This window comes from Dromaius novaehollandiae, chromosome 2 (assembly GCF_036370855.1).
Source record: "Dromaius novaehollandiae isolate bDroNov1 chromosome 2, bDroNov1.hap1, whole genome shotgun sequence".
NCBI classification, from domain to species: Eukaryota; Metazoa; Chordata; class Aves; order Casuariiformes; family Dromaiidae; genus Dromaius; species Dromaius novaehollandiae.
Genome location: NC_088099.1, coordinates 157,450,904 through 157,466,434, shown reverse-complemented (window position 1 = coordinate 157,466,434; position 15,531 = coordinate 157,450,904). Strand labels below are relative to the sequence as shown.

The following is a 15,531-nucleotide window of genomic DNA, read 5'->3' as shown; positions in this document are numbered from 1 at the left end:
TTTCTCAAAGGTTAACTTATGACATGTCTAACCACAGATGAAGCCAAACAAGATTTTTATAGCTACTTCAAATTCACATTCACTCATTTTAAGGCCAGTGGGACCATTAAACTATCGAGCCTTGCCTTGCGTATGACACAGACTGCAGCATTTTCTGTATTCTCAACGTTTGTTTGAGATTTTGACATTGACAACAATTGTGCAAGGTTTCATAAGAGCTCCTATAGAGAGACGCAGGAAAAATCTGCAAACAACACCAAGTGAAAGAATTTAAATTTATATATTTTTAAATAAACTTTTTATCTCAAAATAATGGCACCCTTATAAAGTCATCAGTTAACAGAAAACAGTTAAAATAATTAATTAAAAATTATGCAAGGACTGAACTGTAGATCTGTCTCTGTGTACAGATTTTGCTTTCAGTATTTATTCACTTATATAATAATAATAACATTAATAAAAATAATAAATACTTGATTTGTCAGGTTTCTGCATGGTATTAAGTAATTTACTTTCAAACTCAGTCTAAGGTGCAGAATCAAACTTTAGTTGTCACTAGATCTACAGTGGCATCTTAATGTACATTAAGGTTGAGTCTGAATGAGTAGCCAAAGAAGTAAAATTTTAAACTATTCTAAGACAGCTCCAGTTTCTGATAGGACTAGTTACATTTTCTATTTACAAGGAATGAGTTATGTTTCAGGCTCATTAATTCTGTATGCCTGACTTTTATTTTTAACTAAAGCATTTGTGTATGATTAGTTACAATGAGAGCCATACTCCTATGCTGATCCTACAACTATCCTACGACTGATCGCACCTGGCAGCGTGTAGAAGAAGAGCACCAAGAAGATAACGATAATAAGCAGAATTATGCCGATGATGATGTACTTCTTGTAATTTCTCCAGATCAGGTGATACAAACACTTGAAAGGATTTACAAACCAAGAGAAGGAGGTATCTGGTCGGCTAAAAGGGAAGAAAGTAGAAAAGAAAGAAAAACGTTGGTAAAAGCAGATCCAGATATTTCCAAGGTGACCCCACTGCAAAACTGAGTCTAAAAGGGCTTTCAACTCCTGGGAGCCCACTTAAAGGTTTACAAACTCTCCAGAGGGAATTTCTATGAATTTTGCCTACTCTTGGGTCACTCTTTTTCCATCAGCCCCTGAGCGCATGCTCCACACACCACCAGAAATGAAATTCCAGTTCACACTTCATAATTGTTCCCATTTGTTCCCATTTAAGACAAGATATGGAGTTCAAGATTACAGACAAGACCACCATAAATCCTAAAGGAGAAATGCAGTTATCCTGAGCTTCTTGAGTATGAAGCTTTCTATTCACTGCAATGAATTTAGCACTGTGATAGGAGTAAGGAGCCAGTACAACAAATCTGACTCCCTGATGATAGTCACAGTGCCATACCAGGCACAGAGAGAGCTCAGGCCTGGCATGCAGCCCAAAATACCATATGTTCAGAAGGAGTTGTAAAACAGGTCACCTGACAACAAGAGATGGACCCCAAAATCTGCTTAGTTTGTCTGGCTACATAATGGCAAGAAGAGCCACCTTTTTCTGCACTCCACCATCCTATTGTTTTTCCAAATGTTGTCCCATGTCATATTCTCGTCCTAAAAAGCAGCCTCATGACCTGAAGCCTCTTCACGCTGTGCAACAAAGCTGGCTGGGTACAGAGAGGAACATGAGATTCTCCTTAGGAAAAATGTTGGCTTAATCTCTTCTCTGCCATGCCACACAGCCTCGGAGGTAATTATGCCTCTGACTTTAATAGCCTTACCCCTGCAACGAGCTGAGACAACATCTGTCAGCGGTGTATGATGGGATGACCCACAGAGTAGAAGGAGGCTGAGCAACATTATCAGCAGCAAAATTGGGTGCACATTGTCTTTTCCATCAAATATTACTATAATTGTGCAGATGGCACAGTAGGGAGAATAAAATTAAGACTAGACATCACAAAGAGCAATGACTGTGTCTTACTTCAGAAAGCTGTTAAAGGAATATAAACAATGTCTCCGTCATCTTGAGAATTCAGTATTCACTAGGACATGGATGTGAATGCCAATCTGACAGAAAGTCAGGAAATCGAAAAGGCCAATTGAACAGCTTTTAATTAGAAGTGTTTTACACCAACAGTGGACATGGCTCAGAAATAAGCCCTCCAGATATAAAGGAATTCTAAAAAAAATGGATACTATAAGTAGTAAAACTGATTGAACAATAAACTTGAGTAAGAAAACCATTTTTCCATGTGTTCCAGCTACTCAAGGGCTTTTCATAACTTTTACAGACAGAAAAAACCCAAACCCTGTCTCATTTAACTAGTTTCCTGTGCAACACAGGTAAGAGAATTTCCCCTGCTCAGGCTTTGGGGCTGAAAGCTCGCGTATCACATCTGCCAGAAAAGCATCCTGTCATGATCGGCAGCATTGAAGAGACAGATAGATAACCTCCTGGTGGTTTGGCCAGTAGGAAATTACCCTCACTGCTAAAAACAATGCACCTTGTTTCCATTGTCCATGTTTTGCTTTAGTTCCCATCTAATCTTTGTCAGCCCTTATTCTGGTACATCAAAGAGCCTGCTACTCTCTAGTAGCTGCTAGAAGTTAATGTAGTTTTTGAAATTATTTTGTTTCTTAATTCAAAAGCTTAATTATGTGAAACAAACTGAAAATTCCTGTTCCTCTCTGTGTGTTTAACAGCCAAAGTGGGAGCCTACAGGTACTGGCATGGAGACGTAGAGGTCCTAACATATACTTCTTTGAGACCCACCTCTTCCTGGAAAGAATTCATTTGAAGTGCAGAAACAATTTCCCACCATCTGCAAGTTGATTTTGATTACTGTGCTTGTACAAACCTCATATTCCACACAGTCCTCAGTGGCACTGAACTGGTAAACATTCATACGCAGTTCATGTGTGTTTCTGAGCTAATATAAAGGAGAGCATTAAACAAATATGTGTGTTTTATTGAACTGAGGCATACAACATCTTGAATAATTAGTTTATTTTTTTGCAGTGCCTGACTATCTAGCCAAGGTAGTATCTGCTATCCATCTGCTGATATAACCTTATTTACTTTAGGATTTATCTTGCCTAGCTTTAAAAGTTAGGTGTCTGGTCTGGTGAGTCACGTGGGCTGCCTGTACAGCCAACGTGGAGAGGAAGGACCTTCCAGAGGACAATTCATCTTTCTCCCCAGCTTCCTGGTGGTGACTGCTCCCATCCTAAGGTAGCTGTGTTAGGTAAGTGGGATGACTCCCTGCTCTGTACACTAGCAGCTATAAAAGGAGACTGAAAGACTAGCCTCAGACTTAATGCTCTCTTCTGAGATAGATAAAGTTAGGTGAGACTATCCCCATCCTAAATTTAGTTTAATTAAGGCATACATCAGAATTAAGAGTAGACTGGGTTGAGCCATGTGTTGGCTGTGTATTTTGTCATTAAAAAAAAAAAAAAAAGAAAAAAAAAAAGGATGTGGAGCCTCTCCAGTAAGTCAGAAGAAGATCCAGAAGATGACTCTGGTGTTGTGGTTTCTGGGCTGAAACACCTCAGGGCTGGCCATGCAGCAGAGAAGGGGACACCAGGCTAGTGACAGCCTTTTTGCACACTGGCACCTTTACAGCTAAAGTGTCCTTGAGGTGAAACCCAGGGAGCCCAGGACCGCCAGACTGCCTGGGGTGCACAGGCTGAGCCTGGTGATGTGAGCCTGGAAAAGGAGAGGCCTTTGTGGGTCCTGCTCTGGGCATGTAGACTTTTCATTAAGCAACTATACTACCTCTTAAATCTGCCTGGACTGGTTGCTTCCCCGACACGTATTTCAGAGCTATCCCAGACCTCCTTTCTCTGTAAGAAAGCACCTTCGTTTTCATCACTGGGAATCTCTGAGACAGACTTCTGTCAGGGATAGCTCATCCCGCCTTTGGTAAAGATGTGGGATTAGATGATTGATTGAAGCTTTTCCATGCCTAATTTTCAATGAGTCTCTTATACCTCTAATTTTCAGCCTAAATTTATATCCTCTTTAGCAGTATTGGCAATTCCACCGTTATGCTCTTTTATTCTTTTTGATGTTTATCCCAAGATATATAAAATGCAAACAGAAAATAAAATTGAATATGCCACCTTTACCATTATCACTTTCAATTGATTTTTAGAAGAAAAATTTCTTCTTTAGGAAGAAATCCAATTTCTTTTTTTTTATTTAGCTCATTACTATATGCACAGTTTATGAGCCGAAATGGATTAAAAGTGCTTTTTTCCTGAATACAAAAATCTCAACTGATTTTTTTTTTTAGTGTGGCAAATACTGAAAGATAAAGTGCTCCTTCCAGATCCCCTGCCCTTTTAAAATCACTTAAAATATCCTCATTAGAAAGTCTTATGTTGAAAAATGAGTGCCTTCATTCTTTGATTATGAAGTATGGTAAAATCAGAGATAGATTTGTTACAGTTGTGTGATTCCTATACACCCTGATTTCCATGTTTTATGTGCCTAAATTTGCTCAGTTTATGCAAAAAGCATTAGACATATACAGAGGTCAGTTTTCTGCTGATATGTAGCAATTAAGACACTCATATGTGTGCAAATAATTCTAGTTTCCTAATACTAAGAGTCTGTCTCCTAATAGCCAGATTAATAAAAACCGGTCATAGTAAATGTTGAATACAATCATTTCAGAGCGCTTAAATATTAACCACTTATACTTATCCTCTTAATAGAATCAATATCATCCCTCTGATTTTTCTACGTGGTCAAACTGAGGTGTCAGGTTTACGAATAAATTACGACGGTGTAAGAGCCAGGTCAGCTGTGAAATTGAATGTGAACTCTAGCTGAGGACAGATGGAAAGTAACGTGATTTATTTTGGCTTTATTTTGGCTGAAAGACATCTCAGCTCACCTGGAACATGCTGCCAGCTATGAGTGCCACCAGCCCTCCCGGTCACACGGGCGCACCGGGACTCACAAATAGGCCAAACGGCTTTCTCAAGGTTACAGCACCAAAGAAGAGAAAAGCCAGGAGAAGCGCAAGAAGATCTGCTCTTCCCTGCCTCCCGCTGAATGCCTCTGCCCCCAGCTTGTTTAATGAATATGCTCCTACTCACTTGGGTTTTTCCAAGGGCTCGGGCTCCTTCCGAGCTTTGCCTACAGGATTCTTCTCAGCTTCTTCTGCTGTGACTAAGTGAAATTCAGCTTCCACCTTGCCCTAGATCGGAGAGATCATACATAAACACCCAATCCTGAGTTATTACAATTAAATCATAGCAGAGTTCAGCTTGTGGAGAAATAAGGGAACCAGCCAAGGGTCAAGGAAATTGATTAAAGAAAATAAGAGAAAGACTTTGTAATTAAAAAAAAAAAGCACAAAGAAGAAACGCAGGCACCAAATTCCTAACATACATTCAAAGACCGTGAAGAGACAGAGGAAGGATATTTTCAACCGGACTTATAAAAAACTTTTCTGCTTCCTAAATTACAAAGGAATTGATCCAAAAAGACCTGTTGCAAAACCCGTTCCTGTTCACCTCAGCTATCACACATCTCTGCAGAGTTGAATGATTGAGTCGGGAGCTAGGAGGCTGCAGAGGACACTGCATTGCCGCAGCGGGGGGAAATTTAGCCAGCCTTGTAGCTGGAGCAGTTGGGCTGTGGCGTCTCAGCTCTCGAAAGGAAGATGGCTAGAAATGAGATCTGTGTGCAGAAATATCATGCAATGCTAGAGCAAGAAGCAGTGTTTGGGCTCTGTTCAGGTAATAAAAAGGCTGAAATAATATGTGTCTGACAGGTGGATCCAAAGTCTGTTGGAGGTCCTCCAGATGGAGTCAAAGCCGGGATCTGGGAGGGGAGTCCATCATTAAACCTGTGGAGAGTAAGCAGTCATCTTCAGTTTGAAGAGTGCAATGAACTTGAGGATGATGCTTTTTATCAAAGCATTCTTCTTGCTGGAAGAGACAGAAAGATGAAGGAGGGCAAGATTATAGGAAAGTGGATGGCAAGAATCCTTGGAGAGGCAATGAAAGTCTAGAGAGGGAGGGAGATCCCCTAAAATGAGGGCACAGCAGGTGAATTTGGAGAAGGTTATTTTACAGGAATCTAGCTTGTAGCTCTTGGTCTCTGTCCTCGTATGGAAAGAGCTAAAAGCACTTCACCCATGCTAACCCCAGAACTGAAAGTGTGGGGATGGGGTGCAGAGAGGCCCAGGTTCAGCTCTGAGCACCCAATGTGCTTTGTGGCCACATGAGCTCATCAGCTCAGGTCTTCTTTCACTAGCTTATGCAGCTCTGCTTCATGCTCGATTTAATGGTAGACGTGCCCCAAAGACCATGTGCAGAGTTAACTATCAGGACGTACTTCATGGCTAGGTACTGGCACTGTACCTAGGATACAGAGGAGTAGAGCTGTGTTTCATTTACACTGAGGACTGCTGTGCTTCTGTAACAGCACAGAGGAATCTTAAAGAGAGGTAAAAGGGAGAAGTTCCATTAAACATCAAGGATTTCACTGTAGCCCCAGATTATACTCACAAAGCACTCCAACATTATGCAGAGAAGCCGTAGCAGAAACCCCTGAGATAAATGGATAGGTATATGCTGAGTGAGATTTACACCCTGCTGCAAGCACTGTTGCATGAAAGGCTTTGGGTCAATGAAAGTTAGTGTGGCTGCATTTCTAACCATCTTAGGAGGATACTTCTTACATAATGAGACTTGTAGGGCTTTGGGGAAGCTGTCATTCTCCTCTATATTCTATCTTGCCATTAAAACAAAGAAATAATTGGCTTAAGGAGCATACTTCAAGACGAAGAGTAGACCATGTACTTTCCACTTGAGATGTGTCACTAGCAAGAAGAGTAATGGTACCAAAGAAGAGTAATGGGACCAAAATCAGGTCCTTTGCCCTGCTTAAACTGTGAAATAAGTAGAAAAGAAAAAAATAAGCAGATGAGATTTCTCCCACAGATTCCTCAGTTGACAGGAAGTTGGCTGGAAACACCTGCTTCTCCACTCTACCCATCCAGTGTGCTGGGAGATGAGCAGTAGAAGGAAGCAAAGGAAAAATATAAAGTGCTCTGGTTGCCTGGAATCATCTGAACCCAATCCACAGGGGACCACTGAAGCATTTAGAGAAGTACTATGGATTGCCAGTGCTGGTTGTTCTTCAGGCGAGCTATGCAAAATTAGCATCTGTCTCTTTTCAGGATCTCAGCAAAGTATATCAATCTAAGAGAAAAGCCTCCATAACTCTCTAGTGAGCTGCCTACCGTGAGCTCCCCAGCCTTGATGAAGGGCCACCAGCCTCTGACACGCTTCTGCTGAAATATGGAGATCTTGTTTTCTTCACTTACTGCCAAAACCATGTTTAGGTCACAGCTCTTGGCTGTCTTGGCTGCTCGAGGGAACCCATTTAGGTTCATTTCAAGAGTGCCTGGAGGGAGAAATAATGCAACAACACTCAGAGACCAAACAGACACGAAAATACTCAAACAGCAGTTTCCAGCTGAGATGTGTGGAGCAACACAGCAGCTTGGGCCCAAGCTGCCTAGCTGCAAAGCTTTCTGCATCATCAGCCGCTCATTTATATTGCCTTAGCATTGTCTCATCCGACTGCCTAGTTATTTAGTCTCTAAGAAATGGTACAAGGTTGCAGTTTGATACTTCAGAGAAAAACTAGCAAACTTTGGGTCCCAGATGCCTCCTTGTATTTACCTCTACAAAATAAGGGTCTGGGGAAACCTCAGATGAAGTTCAGACAGCTTCTTTGCATACTTACCCAAGAAATCATCTGAAGACAGTCTTTCAAAGTCCCACACCTGAAGCACCAGGTCAGCAGGTATTTTGCGCTCTGTCTTCTCCAAGGAAAATATGTTTTCTCTTTTACTAACCACCATTTGTTTCTCTGCTGGGAGATAGTGGAAAGGGAACACAAAGCGCCAGTTGAAGTTCCCCTCTCCCGTCAAGGAGTTGTAATGTACATCTGTCTCCTGTTTGTCCTCTTCCAGGCCCTTTATCCACCTATGGCAAGCACATAGTTGAATACATGGCAGTCACCAGGGGAGCCTGAATCGCGTTTTTTAGCATTCAGTTACAAGAATGATCATTTCCTAGCTCTTCCTCAACCAGTAGGAAGTAACAGCGCAGTTCAGGACTGCTGCAGTGCAGTGATGGCCGTGGCTTAGGGGTCTCAGCTACCTCACAGTCATGGCACAGGATGCAACCACGGCCAGTGATGATCAAAACTTGACAGTGAGAACATGAATTTTATTTAGATCAGACACGAAAAATTCCACTTGGCCATTTACTATTGGCCGGGAGGTCTGTCTTGTTTTGGACAGGCAAAGAGAGCATGAGTTTTATATCCTTTACTAATCACACTCTATTCATGTTGTGCTGCACTAATAAATTTTGTGACAGTGTCCCAGGGCTGATTTAAGTGCTTGGTGTTAGAGTCCAAATAGCTTGTACTTGCAGTTTAAGGGTGTAAATGTGGCATAAACATGGCTGGAGAAGTCTCTGCAGTTTTTCTTCTGTTTTTCTCTTGTTTTCTGATACAGTGTGAACAACCTCTGATGTGCAATGATATGTTAAAAAAGGACAGTGCTTTCCTAAGCATAATACATTATCTTCTCTTCTGAAGGTAATGATCCAGCTATATATGCTTCAGGTCTGAGGATGATTTATTAGAGCTTGAGTACAGATTAAAATTTTTTGCAGTGTAGGCATAAAACTGCCCACCTCTCTGCAAGCCCCATTATTTCAAGAAGAAATGGTGAAAAACAGTAACAATCCCAAGCATGGCACGGTCCTTAGTGCAGATCCGTGCCTGGTAACAGACTCTGGTGTCTGGGCTGCTAAGTGCACTACCTGAACGTAATAAGATTTATGTCTTAATCATTAGGGCACAGAAGCAAAAAGTTCTCTGCTCCTGGCTTTCCTTGTCGGCCAGCTCTGGTGCAGACAGCAGTGCTGCCACACTATGATGCAGCTCAGCCCAAAGGGACTGCCTGGTTAGCTCCTCAGCTTCTAGCCTGCACCAAGTTTTGTGCTATCAGAGCTGCTCTGCTATTACGCTGAATGCGTTAATTTAAGGCTAAGGTGGCTATATCTGTGTGAACACAAGTAATTTCAAATTAAACTCTGCTAAAGGACCTGCCAGGGAGGGTTTGCTTGGCCAGTCTGTGCCATAACCACGGTCGCTGCGTTCTGGGAGCCGCGTGGCTGCGTCAGTGCGCTTCGCCCGGGCTAGTATCGCCTGCTCCGAAGGGCTGGCACCGCTCCCGCTGCCCCACGTAGCTTGGTGAGAGCGCACTCAGGTTTCTCTGGAAAAATGCATGCAGGTATACCCTACAAAGGAATAACAGCTGCTACCAGCCTGCTCTGTCCTTATACTTATTTTGGCTTTTTTATTATGTTCGTTTGACTCTCAGAATGGGAAAGGTGGGAAACACCATCCTTGCCCCCCCAGTCCCTCCTAGTGCCCCTCCTGCACCCCTCTGCGTCTGGTCATTGGCAATGCAGGAGGTGGTAGACAAGAGATTCACTTCTCCGTATGCCTGACATCTTGGAAATTCATATTGCTATAATCATCTCACTCTCTAATATTGGAAATACAGCAAGAAATCTAAGACCAGTCTCTCACCGGAGATTTTCAATACTTCCTGCGTCCACTTACACCATAATTTCTCCCTTCCCCCCCTCTGATACCTTCGTTCAAGTGCTGATCAGAAGCAGAAAATGCAAAGCAGTACTCCAAAGAAGGAAAGTAATTTTAAGCAGTAATGTGCTGCAATATCAGGAAAGAGCTTATTCAAGTGTCAGGCTCCACTTTCTCTATCTCTTGATTTTCTATAAGTGAATTCCCTACCTTTTACTGATTATCACAGTAATTGCTCTGGAGCTGACACAGGCTTTTAGATTGCGGCAGCATCAAAGGGAGAGCAGGAGGTGCTGATGTAACGTTCTCCCCACTGTGCTCACGGTCACTCACCCACAGAAGGAGTTAGAAAGCATTTCCTGTAGGAATATCTTGGGGTACGCCTGGTTTCTTATTTTAATATGCTCAGAATGCTTTTTCTCTAACTACTTCTACCTCTCTGCATCTGCCTAAGCCCTTATGGTTCAAATTCTGTGTTTGAGCTCTGTTTGCTAAACTGTGGGCTTGGTTCTCTTATGCCATCTCTGCCTGAGCAGGAAGTAAGGACTAATGGCATTTTATAGTTATTTGATTTTAAGAGAAAAAAAGGATGAAGCACTATCCAAAATAGATGACTAATTGGAACAGGCATTCAGAGCAAAGGACCAAGGTCACAGAAAAAGCTCATGACATATTCTCACAGTGTAATTTTGGTGACTGATTTTGAGTCAGATATTATTTGTCCTTTCAAGGAGCAAGCAGCATCAGTATGATGACGGCATCCTGAAGAACTTACCCTTTTACATAGATATCACTTGATTTTTGCCCTGTAAAGATATTTTCATCTTCTAGAATTACATCCTCTGTATTCCAGATTATTACTCTCAGTTCATAGCTGAAAAAGAAGAGAAACAGGATTTTGCATAGCTGAGTTTAAAAGATCTGTATTTCATATTTTTATAAAGTGAGAAATGTCGTACTCCGTGCAAATCTCTTAAAGCAGGATCAGCCTCAGGCCCCTTCTGTTTATTAGAGTGCCTAGTGACAGAGCAGAGACGATGACTCCTCTCAGCTCTCTGGACATGCAGAATGACTGAAGGTATCACTGCCAGCTTTGCAAGAAGTGGAGAGTCCTTGCTTTTCTTTTTCTACCTGCATGTTCCTTTTCAATTCTATTCACAAAAATGCTGCAGTGAAACAGGGTTGGTCTGAACAAAATCACCAGAGCAGCCTCCAAAACAGTGAGCCCATAAAAAACAGAACTCCCTGGGAGGTGCTTTTCTAAAGAAATGACTAAAAAATATGGTATTCGGTGCAATCCAGTGCATTAAAAGGCAAGAGAAGTACTGTTTAGAAACACTTTCAGTAAGCAAGTTCAATCATCATTTTAGGAACAACAATAAAAGGAATTAAACTTTTTCATTCTTTCTATGTACGGACATTTATAGTGGTCATCAAGTGATCTGGAAGCTTGATATGAAATATAGGTGTTGCAGGTGACATAAAAATTTGGTATTCGAAAATCTAGGTATGCCTTGAGTCATTATGTGAACTGCAAAATGAGAGATATGTTTGGAAACAGCGACATATGATTTTTCTGAAATGGCATGTGCTATGTTGGAAATACCCTCACAGTGTGAAGCTGGTAGACACATCGGTTTGCCCCAGAAGCTACCAGATATCCTCTCTCAGCAGCTGCAGTCAGTTCTGCCATGAAGACTGCATCAGAGAGGCGTCCTGGGCTCTTGCAGATTTCTAGGCCAACTAGAGGCCAATCTCAAGGTCCTCTACTTGGAAACTGGGCAGCACGAGCAGCCAGTGTGTCCAGGAGGTCCAGCAGCTCGTGGTTCTGCAACCATGGAGCTCTTCAAGAGCTGTGCACCCTGAAAACCAGATCTCTACCCTAGACAAGGAAGATTTCCATCTGCAAGGCTCTAGCAGACCCTGGTTCAGTCTAAGATAATCAACAAGAAATGTTTTCACAAAGCATCCTGTGTGGCCTGAAACCTGTTTTGCTGCAGCAAATCTGCACTTCTCTGCAAAACATGTAGCCCATGTTTTCATGTTTATCTTCTTTCTGATAATTGATGGTTTAGCAATATTTTCCCTGTTTTTGTTTGTTTGGCAGTTTTTTTTGCTTTTGTGGGTATTACTAATTTTACATCTTTTTGGCTTGGCAAATGTCTGTTGTCAAGGTCCTTTACAGAAAATTCTGGCCTGAAGAAAGTAATTGTTACATGGACTTTTGTTTTTGTCAAAGCAAAGTATCTGATGCTGCTTCAGATATAAAATTCCCAGGAAAGACCTTGTCAAAATATTGGAATAAAGCTGATTTGGAAAGAGCTGAGAACTCTGTTGGTCATTTTTTATCATTTACAAACATTTAATTAGCTTGAAGAGCTCTGTATAATATTGCATACAAGTCTGGAGAAGTATTCATCTGAAATAAGAGCAACTGCTATTCCAAATGCATCTCTGTCTGCTGCTGCTTTATGTGCTTCTTGAGCTTATCTTTCAACCTTGAGCTGGAAATACAATAGGTGCAATACTGTTGCATCAGATTAAAGATCTCAACCAGTGGTCAAGTACACTATCTAGCTGGAAGAGGTAATGAAAACAGAATTACTCCTTTCAGCTCAGAAAATGGATGATATCAGAATTATTAAGGGACTCTTGCCGCTAGCCACTTGAAATCTTATAAGAAAAAGGGATATCTTCCTAAAAGAGGTGTGATAGCCCTTGATGCAAAAATCAACAACTGTTCTTTGACTTGTTTAATGGAGGAGACTGAACTAGATGTTCTCTTTCAATTTGGAATTGTGCACATCAAGGGAAAGGGTCACAGAAATTTGCAATGGTAGTTCTTTTAGTAATTCTTTCCAGACACTTAAGGAAAACTCATTCTTTGAAGATTTATGCCATTGCATTGGGAGGAATGTATAAGTTATTACCCTTTCGGTTTTCTCGGTGAAATGTCCACCGGAGGTCCTGGCAGAGGCATATCTTTAGGAAACATGTCCACCCACATCTGCACGCGACCCTTGAAGAAAAGAAATAGATATCTTTTTTATTCTTATGTCTTGGGCAGTATAGAATTCTCCTACTTTTTACAGATGCCCACGCTGCTGAGTTAACCCATCTCTTTATACCATGTGTGGCTATCGTGTGTCTCGGTAGCTCACTGTATACCTATGTGTGTGACAATTTTGAGGCTGACATTGTGCGCAGTCTCCTCTATGGTATAACACCTGAAAGCTGTCTCTGCAAGTCTGCAGATACTAACAGAAACCGGAGTAATTGGAGGAAGGCTGCTCTTGGGTCTAGTGACACCACCATCTCTGAGTGGTCCTACCTGTTCCATGCCTGGTTTATCCTTATGAAAGAGAGGCCGAGTCTCAATGTGCTCCGGAACCAGTTTGCATCCAGCTCCAGGGATTTCTTCCCAAGCACGTAAAACCTTTAAGGAGAGATGTTCATATGATTCAACTGGCTCCTCTATGGGAAAGAGCAAAACAAAAAGAACAACCAGAGCTGAATTAGCATTTAAAATCCCTGAGTGATATATTCCATTAATTATTAAAGATAGTCATTAAAAATTTGCTTGAGTTAAAAGCAAGGTTTTATGTATCCCAACTAAGAAGAAATGGATCTTAAAACATATTTAATTCCTGTAAATAAGGGTATCCACCAGAGTAACTAGAAGATAAGCGCTTAGGTGGTAGTTAATGAAATGCAATGAATCATTTCACTACTACAGCAGCTGCTTCTAACAGGAAGACAGAAGCACTCTGTGTAACTTCCCTTCTTCTCACAGATAACTGCAAATGTGAGACTTTTTTATGGCTCATGAAAGATGAGACATGGACTTTGATGGAGCTGTCAGAAATTAGGTTATATCTCCACCTCATTTTGCCTTGTGATGGCAACAGCAAAGGCCCCCCTGGAGAAGCAAACCACACCTCAAAGGAGGAGCAGTGATGTGAGGGCTGAACAGAACGGGCAAGCGCATGTCTCCTCCTGAGAAGCAGTGTGCTCAGCTTGGCCACTGTAGGAACAGCAGATCCAGGTGAAGGGCATCTCCACGAAGGAACAGTCCGAACAGTGAAGGCGGTGGAGATTGAAAAACAGCGAAAGCCTTTGAGCCCTTGAGCCTCTCTTTCCTGTTTTTGTACTACACAAAAGGAACCTAGAGATCTGAAGAGGGGATGTCTCCTGGATTAGAAGAGAAGTACCCAAGTAAGAAGAAAGTCAGGATCTCTTTGTCTTAGCAAAACAGCTTTCGCTTTTCCTAGAGTGTTGATGACAAAGGGCTTGTTTCAGATAGAAACAGTAGGTATTAAGCACTTCCTAATAGCTCAGAGATGGAGGAAGGAGGATCCTATGGTTATGAGAGCCAGCCCTGCTCTGAATACTGGCATGCGTTTGAAATGTGATGCATTTCACCTAATTTTAGCCAGCTAAAACCAAGATTTTTAGATTGAGGTACTCAGCAAGGCAGCCTCCAGTGACAAGTGGGATAGCTTGTTCCTTGCTAACCCATCCTCTTTGTCTCAAACACCTTTCTAAGGACAGTTTTCACGCTCTCAAGATAGCTATTTCTTTCCACTGGCTACAGATAGGTGAGCTTTTCCAGACCAGACCAGGACCAGGATGGACGTGTCAGAACAGCAGTCTGGATGAAGGGAATGCTGTGTCCTATTTTTTATAACATGTTGAAAAACTTCTGCACACAAGCTTTTCAGGAGGTAGGCTTTGCCATCTGTCTCTGCATTTCCTTGCTGTTGGTTTTCATCATCTTGTCTGATGTTGATTAGTCTGAAGTTCACTTTAGTGAACCAGAATTTTCACCTAGAGATCCTGTTGCCGGCAGTTGCATTCCCTCCTCTGCCAGGCAAGAAAACTAGCAGGAATACTGGAGTCATAAAACATCTGGCCAACAGACTAAAAATGGACCAATTCGTCTCCCTCCAACAGTGCTACCCAAACAAGATGTGAACCATGCTTTGTATCTATCAAAAGGAGTTCGACCAAAGAGGAATATACACAAAGGAGCAAGAAGTAGAGGTTGGCCTACACTGCCACAGTGTCCACTACTGTGTCCGAGTTCCTTACCTTCTTGGATTTCTGGTGTCCATTACTGTCTCCAGCTCCTTTGTTCCCACTTTAAAGTCTCCATCCTCACATATCTTTTACTTACTCTAAGTATAAAACTGAATCGCTGATGGCCCTGTCCCAATCCACCCATTTGTGATATGGACACTCAACTTCCTGGTAGCTTTGCCCTCCTTTTAACCTGAGAGCTCTGAAAGCAACTTCTGTTCTGCCCTCTGGATTCATGGAACCCCAGATACCTGGATTTAGGTTATATATATATAATGAATAACAATCAAGAGGAGGGAAGACAAATAGGTAAGGCAGGACTGTCAGGTGAGTGATCTGGAACCGAATCATGCACCAAACTTCTCTGATCTTGAATGACTCACTTTACCTCTCAACTTGCTTTCCCCCTTCTTCTCACTGCTCAGTACGTCTACACTAGTGTGTTAGTTCGGATAGGGAGCGCATTTTGAAGAGACTCCACCAGTTATCCTGACTTCCTCTGCTTTTCTTTGTCGTGTGGAGCAGTCTCAGAGCCTGCAAGCTGCACTCCTTTCAGATGAAGATAAACAGGGAGATGCGTTCCAAGAGCATCCCATGCCATCCAACTGCTCCTGGGGCCATCCTTGGGACCAGGCAGAAGCTAGTTCAAAGTACTCCCACCCCCTAACACGTGGATGTCAGTTCCTCACCAAAAACTATTTCACTCTACAGATTCTCTCCCATTAAGCTACAATACTAGCTAACACAGACATTGCCTTTATCACCACAGTTATACAA

The 15,531-nt window shown here is 42.0% G+C and overlaps 1 protein-coding gene across 1 annotated transcript in view; it reads right to left on the bottom strand.

Moving 5' to 3' along the window:
• Positions 1 to 261: 261 nt before the first annotated feature.
• Positions 262 to 15,531, bottom strand: part of FER1L6 (fer-1 like family member 6) — a 68,960-nt gene continuing 53,690 nt past the window's right edge. The window contains exons 34-40 of the mRNA XM_026110107.2: positions 13,007 to 13,149; positions 12,606 to 12,694; positions 10,451 to 10,549; positions 7,795 to 8,036; positions 7,286 to 7,449; positions 5,130 to 5,230; positions 262 to 969 (exon numbers count right to left, since the gene is read on the bottom strand). Coding sequence (XP_025965892.2) covers positions 783 to 969; positions 5,130 to 5,230; positions 7,286 to 7,449; positions 7,795 to 8,036; positions 10,451 to 10,549; positions 12,606 to 12,694; positions 13,007 to 13,149 — 1,025 coding nt within the window. The 3' untranslated portion in view covers positions 262 to 782. The remainder of the gene's footprint in view (positions 970 to 5,129; positions 5,231 to 7,285; positions 7,450 to 7,794; positions 8,037 to 10,450; positions 10,550 to 12,605; positions 12,695 to 13,006; positions 13,150 to 15,531) is intronic.